At 33.8% G+C, this 8,172-nt stretch overlaps 1 protein-coding gene across 1 annotated transcript in view; it reads right to left on the bottom strand.

The window, feature by feature from the left end:
• LOC148956805 (uncharacterized) overlaps positions 1-7,884 on the bottom strand; it is a 27,599-nt gene extending 19,715 nt beyond the window's left edge. Inside the window, exon 1 of the mRNA XM_089092091.1 lies at positions 7,642-7,884. Coding sequence (XP_088948217.1) covers positions 7,642-7,884 — 243 coding nt within the window. The remainder of the gene's footprint in view (positions 1-7,641) is intronic.
• Between the last annotated feature and the right edge of the window lie 288 nt (positions 7,885-8,172).

The raw sequence follows: 8,172 nt of genomic DNA on the forward strand, positions 1-8,172 counted from the left end.
TGTTACTTTGTTTCTTTAATTTCTTCCCCAAGGGTGACCAAATCGAAACAGTGATCCTATAAGCTCAGATGACGCTTCATGTACAATCGATGCCAAACAAAATTGGGTGTGATATAATAAACTTCATGACAAAGCTGTTTAAAAGTATAAAAAAAGGTGGACTTGCCCTCATCAAAAGTAGAATACTTTGAAACTCCACTTAAAAGGCCATTTCTTGGCCAAACCTAGATATTTTGACACTCCTGAATAGCCAAATTTTGCTTCAAATTTTGCTTCAAATTTTTCCTCTTTCGATGAAAAGTAGCTAGTTGCTCTTCCTTTTCTTGAACCGCAACAAGTTCATAATAATAAATAAGGTCAGTGTCCTTATAATTTTTTGATACAATAAAATAATGCTATATAACATGAAGTACTACCTATTAATTAGGCTACCACTAGTGCTATCTAGGTTATGCTGAGGTGATATGAAAAAATGTGCTTTAATTTACCGACAACTAAATAATGTAGCAATTCGTTTGTGTTTCTTTGCTAATTGTTAGTGGGAACTGTGGCCTAGAGCATCTATATGACGCTTTGGTCTGTTGCTTCTTGACGAAGAGGTATCTTACTGCTCTGTAGTTCTGTCTTTTTATGGTTTTTGAAAAAGTATGTTATGTGTGCAAACAAAGTTTGTACAGATCAGGTGAAGCACATCTTTAACATTGAAATTGATATCTGTTTTTTGCGGGGTTTACGTGAGAAAATGGGCCATCAGTTACAAAAAAATACTTAATCGATCCGTCTACTTATGTTTTTTTGCTAACTGTTAACGAGACCTGCATCATCAAGACTATCTATGGCAATTTGGTTGATTTCAGCTTGAGCAAAAGGTATCTTACTGCTCAGACTGTGGGGATTATGATTGTGTTACAAAAAAAATGTTTTTCAAGAAAACAATTTTGGATCAGAGCAGGAAAGATTAGTTATTGTAACAATTTTGATGATAAGTTTTTGCCTGGGTGATATGAAAAAAAGGTCTAAAAATTACAAAAAAGACATTAATAAACAATATAGGTGCGGGTCTTTGCAATCAGTCAGTGAGAACGGAGGCCTAGATAATAATGATTGCGCTTGGGTCGGTTGCTACTTTACAAAGAGGTATCCTATTGCTCCGTTTTTTGTTAGTATTTTTGTGTTTTAAAAATTATGTGATTCGTTCAAACAATTTTTGCACAGAGCAGGAAAGACCCTTCCTTGGCACCAAAAGTGCTACCTGGGTTTTGTTGGGGTGATATGAGAAAATGGGCTAAAATTCCCCGACACCTAAATGATCCAGCATTTCATTTGCGGTTGTTTGCAATCTGTTAGTGAGAATTAAAGCCTAAAGAATAATTCTGGTACTCGGGTCGGTTGCAGTTTGACCAAGAGGTATCTTATAGGTCTGAAGATAGGGTTGATAATTGTTTTTCAAAAGGTAGGTGCTTCATGAAAACAATTTTGGATCAGAGCAGGAAAGACCGTTAATTGGCAAGCTAGTGCTACCTTGGTTTTGTCGGGATAATATAAAAAAAAGTGCTAAAATTTATCAACAACTAAATACTAGAGCATTCCGTTACTGTTTTTTTGCAATCCGTTATTGACAACTGTATTCTAAAGACTAATCCTAGCACTTGGGTTGTTTGCAATTTGATTAAGAAGTATATTACTGCTCTGAATTTATTTATTATTACTGAGTTTCAAAAAGTGTTTGATGCATGCAAATAATTTTGGCTGAGAGCAGGAAAGATTCTTCCTTGGCCCACTAGTGCTACCTGGGTTTTGTTGGGGTGATATAAGAAAATGGGCTAAAATTTATCGAAAAATAAATAATCGATCATTTCATTTATGTTTTTTTGATACCTGTCAGAGAGAATTGTTGCCTAGAGAATTTGTATGGTACTTGGGTTGGTTGAAACTTGGGCAATAGGTATCCTACTGCTCCATCTTTGGGTTTTATATATTGTATGTGAAAAAGTATGCGATGTTTGCAAATAATTTTTTCATAGAGCAGTAAAGACCCTTACTTGGATCACTAGTGTTATCTAGGTGGTGTTTTGGTTATGTTAGAAAATGGGCTTTCAGGTAACAAAAAATAATGAAACGATCCGGTCACGTGTGTTTTTTTGCTAATTGTTAATGAGAACTGCATCATAGAGAATTTTTATAGCACTTTGGTTGATTTCAGATTGGGCAAAAGATATCTTACTGATCTCTCGTTGTCTCTTATTTTTGGGTCTGAAAAAGTTTGTGATGCTCGCAAACAATTTTTGCTCAGAGCAGGTCAGACCCTTCCTTAGCACCAGAAGTGCTTCCTGGGTTTTGTTTGGGTGATATAAGAATATGGGCTAAAATTTACTAACGACTTAATAATAGATATTTCCATCCTTACCGACAACTAAAAATTCCTTAATGAAGTATAGGACTTTTTGTTACCGCATATGGTATCCAAAATATTTTAGAAAGTTGATTAAGACCATAAAATATAAAGAGATTCAGTTTAATTATCCAGTATAGTGTTAGATACAAACCAAAGCAAAAATTATTGGCCTGAGAGATCCAATTAGCCCCTAGCACAGGAAAAAGACGTTTTGGTATGTGAATGATTATATTTTAAATTAACCCTTACTTTGATTATTATTTTCTTGGTATAAAATTCATATGTAACATCACCCTGTTGTCACTTCCCCGCCACGTTGAGGCGACACTGATAGTACTTTTGATTTTGTTTTTATTTTGTGAAGTATATACGTATTATTTAAAACAATACGCATTACATAGTTATAACTCTAAATAAAATCAAAAGTACAAGGGAAGGCGAACCACTACAACTACAAAGGAAACTGTAAGCAATAAAACTGTCATGAAACTTCAAGCAGTGTAAATAACAGTAATGACTCTTTTTGACTCAGCTTAGGCCTGCCTGTCGAATAAAATATAAGCGACATTTTTTTTTCCGGTTTCCGTTGTTCTCACTATTGTTGTCAATTTTAAGCTAGAGGCAGAGCTTAATAAGAAATAATATAAAATGAGAATTAGAAAGTCATAATGATTTAGAAAATTTTATAAAACTTGCTGAACTACAATTGAAAAGAATTGGAAGATAACAAAATTTGGAAAGTTTCTAAATATAAGCTTCAATACTCTGGTAAAATAAAATTTTATATTCGTTGATAAGAAATAATAATCATTAATGACTAAACAGTTAAAGTTCGAACAATTTATTTTATTTTAATCTTTTTAACAATTTTTAATACTTATTTCAGTTACCTTTCATTTTGAAAAAAATATATGATAAAAAGTTTGAAATCGTATCGATTTATTTAATAAAGATGACATAGTATTCTAATAATACATATTTCTACATGAGTAAATTTTGTATTTTTAATAACGAAGTTTGTATATTCTCTTTATATTATATAATATTCGGCTTATCTCAGTTGCTTGCTAAACGATTTTACTAGTGTTGTAATAAAGTAAATAGCTTCATAATTCTTTATATTTTACAGTTAAAAAATCCAAGCTAAAAAAAAAACCGCCAATACATACAAACTGTCCAGTGCAGAATTATCTATAAAAAACAAACAAAAAATTTCTAAAAAAACAGCACAAAGAAAATCGAAACTACAGGGAGGGGAGTGGGGAAAATGAGAGAGAAAGAGCGAGTACTTTATCTCATGTTGAAGCTGAAATTAATTATATGAATACAAATTTAGTAGCACTAGCAACTGATTTCAATCGTTTATTGTAACTCACGCTAACAAAACATAAAAAAAACAAGAAGAAAAATAAAGAATATGAGGTAGCATTAACATTTTAAAAGGGAAGGCATCGTTGGGATAGGCAAGTAATAGTACGTAGCGCTTGTTCTAGAATAATCTGTCTATATAGAAGAAGTAAACGTGTGGTCTAATTCACTATTAAATTCATCTTTTCGATGGGTTTCACAAGTCTCTCGGGGATTGTTTGATGAACTCGGATGAGAGAAGTTTCAGAGTGCCGTTCAGTAGTAGTCCGGAGTATCGGCTGTTCAAATAGGTATTATCACTGCATTATAAAATGAGAATGCGTTTATTGGAGTTCGTGTTTTATATGGATGACAGGAGTGACCTATTGGTTTAATGACAAGAAGCAAAGTTCTTGTCTTCCAGGCAGAGTTGATGGTATATCTGACAATTCGTATTTATTTTCTAGTCTCCTCTCCATGTACTTCATCAGGGACTATATTACAACACATTGGGCACTACACATGTGACATTACTTCATGTTACGAGGGATAGTGCAGGAATATATGAGTCTAGCTTGTTTTTATCAAGGGCCCGCTTGCTCTTCCTAAAAAGTATTAAATTAGATTATCGCTAAAGATCATTAGTGTAATTTATCAGAGATTTATCATTCAACGATGGATCTAAAGTACCAACACTTTTTATTGTACACTCAAATTTTATTGATAAATAATTTAAAGACTTTATTAAAACAAAGTATTCATAGGGCACTGAAATTAATATCATAGATGTGAAAAAGGGTTATTTTAATCACGTCACCATCCCTTAAGTGTTTTCTGACGTTTCAATAAATCAATGTTGGAAACGTCGGTCCTGTGTTTTTTCTTCAGATAAATGTCCTTTCTTGTTTCTTTTCTTTTGAGTTCTGTAATTATCCCTTTCACATCTGTGGAAACGTTTATTTTTCTCTTCATATCGTCAGTGCCATTTTCATTTATTTGCATGCGTAGTTTTTCAAAACTACGAGGTTTCAATTGCAGGGTTACGTGTTACGCAGCAGAGCTAAAACTACTTTTAGACAAAAAGGTTGGCCCTTATTGTCGAGAATTGAAAAAAAAGGGCATAAAGCTGAATGATTCGAAGTTGTCTTAATTCATTCGAATTAATTTGATTCACAATCGTGGACATTTTAGCCTAGCTGGAGTCAAGCGACCTAAAGAAGGGCAGAGATTATATTATGTTTTGTAAAAAAAGGTTTGTAAGGCATACTGGCAGTTACAACATAGATAGAGGGTCCGTATACCCTCCGAGGAGATAGTTAGGGATGTAAGTTGTGACTCAGTGTGGGTGCATTCTTGGTATAGAGTTTAACCGTTTGACCATTCAATCACGTTACCATACCCTGGAGCATGGTATAACGTGCAAAAGGTACTAACATACTCTATATTTTCGGGGCAGTATTGGTAAGTGCGAGCATTTCATTACAATATTTGTCACCAGTGAGGCTTCCCCTGTATTACCTGATGTAGAACCTTTTTTGCGCCAATAGCTGGTGGCAGTCGTGGATTACAAATAGACACCCAAGATGTATTTTTATTTGAACAGTGGGAACATAACATTTACGTGGTTAAGCGTGATAGTCAAAGTCAAACCACGCCACCGTGTCACTCAATGGTTGGCAAACGAAACCTTTCTGGTATAAAAGATTATTCCTAAGGTATTTTCAGACATTTCTCACCAAAGGAACCATATAAACTAGACTAAAACAGAAGGAATTATACACTAAATCGATCAAACTTGAAGAAAATTCCAAGCCGCTTTTCGTGTGATTATTTGTTGCAAAACACTAAAGCAGTACACACTGCACCTTGCTAAGTGACAACCTCTAGGACCCGTCATCATCAATTGAGCTAGTTTTGGTCTTTATATCTCACAATATATATATATTTTTATTTGAACTGTTGGACAATACTGTTTCATGGCTAGAACGTGATAGTTAAGGCCAGTTCTCTCCACCGTGGCACTCACTAGCTGGCATAAATAACCTTCTCTAGCAAACTATAAGTCTTCAGGTCTCTTCAGGCATTTTATCGCTAAAAATGATGCGTTAAAGTGTAGATTTGAAGTTTTTCGTCTAAAGAGTATGATTTAGGAGGTTCAGTTGTCCTCTCTCTTATTAGAGATTGAACGTAAAATTGGTGTTGGTGTTTCATAGAAACGTTTGGACATAAGTACTTAAATTTACGTTTCTTAATTGGGGTCATCAGTGTTAGAGGTTTCGGTTACTCCGACTGAGGTTTGTTAGTTTTTCGTTTGAAACTTAAGTTTTACTATGTTTACTTTCACTGTTCCATGGTATGTATTGTAGGAGTTAGAGTTGTTGTTAATTCAAAGTGAATGAAGTTTTTGTTTGAAATGTGTAAGGTATGATGTTTAGACCCTATGTTTATAGGCTTAGCGTATACTTTTTAGTACGGATTGTGCTGTCATTCTTCTTTGTAAGATTTCCGCGTTAAAATCTAAGATTTGGGATTTTTAGTAGTAATTTTTCACGGTTTAGATTGTCAGTGTTATCCTTATTTAGGTTTAAACTAGTCTTTTGGAACAATTTATTTAATTTTTTCATTTCTTGTTTTATCAGTTCTTTATTATCTGTAATCGTTTTTCAAATTTTTGTCCGGATGTTCTTGTTGAAACACAATATTTATTATATATATGTTCACTTTTTGCAGTTTATCGTGTATGTCTTATATGTTTTTCTATTGTTTAGCTTGTTTTAGAATTTTTTAATGTGAATAACATTAGTTATGATTTTTAGTTTTAATTTTTTGTGGTTGATATTGTCTTTTTTAGCTTTTTGGGGGATAACAAGAGTATTTGGAAAGTTTTTGGTTGTGTTTGTGTGACTGTGGGTACCTCTCTGTGTGTTGTTTTGTCTGACTGATTGTTTGTGTGTGTTTTTCTATTGATAAACAACAGGTCTTGCAGAAGTATCTGCAGGATCTTGTTTTATATTCAATACATGTATCTTTTTAACAGTCCCTGCATATGAGGTACATATATTATGACATCTGTTTTCAATATTTTTAACAAGTGGTTCCTTTGTTCTTTATTAAAAGAGATTCAAATACCTGGAGAGCAAATTTTATTTTATATTTATTCATTTGTTCATTAGTTTTCTTGTTTACCAATTCAGTATGCTTGTAATATAGATCTATGAATCTATTAGATAGTGTATATCTACGTTTTGTCGTATTCATCATAGAAGGTGATGTACGTTAAATTGACCTTATACGTCACCGAGCTGCACTGTCCTGTTTATAGTCTGGGGCATATTTGACAACAAGAAGCCCACAGCTTGAAGAATCTACTTGTGGAGATATTCTGCAAGACTCAATATGAAGTTCTTTGTTGCATTGCTTTATTCACGTCAAAAGATTTTTTAGAGTTAACGGAGCGAGCCTCCCGTGAGCATTGCTTACTATCGTCTTGATCTCAAGTATATGTAAAGCTGTTTTATATAACTATCGTTGAACCAGATAGAACTTATTCTTTGAATTAGGCTTCGGTAGCAACATCGTCGAGAATACATCTGTAGAAGCCAAAACACATAGACCCGAAATAACAAAGCAAACGAAATAATTCTGCGGCATGGTGCCGTAACTCATCTCAAATAAGAGAGTCCCACCTAAATGCTATGCTAAATAGATATTTATATATTGTAAACATCTACAAATCGCTAGATTAACGAATTACCAAACAATGCCAGTTTTGACTCAAGCACAAGTAGTCAGCAGTGATTACTGGTATTGAAAGTTAATTTTAAACCTATTTATGTCCTCCCTTAAGGGAAAACCAGTAGCTCACCACCAATCTAGTTTCTCAGCGTTTTCTAAGACACCTTTTCCATGTCCTTGCACTCTTTAGTGTCCATGCACTCTTTAATGTCCATGCACTCTTTAATTTCCATGCACTCCTTGAACTCCATGTCCAGCTTATCATTTTCAAAGTTCCCTTCGGTATCAATATTTTCTGACACCTTTGCTTTAAAATGTGTTTGGCAGCCATCCTTGTCGATTTCATCTCCCTGTTGTTCATCTTCATCTGTGGATTTAAAATATTGTACTTGCCATTTTGAGCTCATATTCTTTCAAATACCTCTTATTTCTTCTTTCAAGCTTGAGAATTTCATTTTTTCTTTGTATATGTTGATGGATGTGCCACGAGAGCCTCTTTTCTTCTTGTTTTTACCCATCATCCAAATAGAAATTACGAGTGAAACTAAAAAGACACGTATTTCATTGTCCTAAAAACTACATCCACGAGTCTTTGAAAGTGGATCCAAACTTAAATGAGTAAACCATTACTAGAGAGCAGTTGGATGTCAAATCCCCCTAAAAATGGGAACGAAACTGCTTCTCTTTCAATGGCT

This window comes from Artemia sp. Qi Xiang Cuo, chromosome 1, assembly GCF_049724085.1.
Source record: "Artemia sp. Qi Xiang Cuo chromosome 1, ASM4972408v1, whole genome shotgun sequence".
Taxonomy (NCBI): Eukaryota; Metazoa; Arthropoda; class Branchiopoda; order Anostraca; family Artemiidae; genus Artemia; species Artemia sp. Qi Xiang Cuo.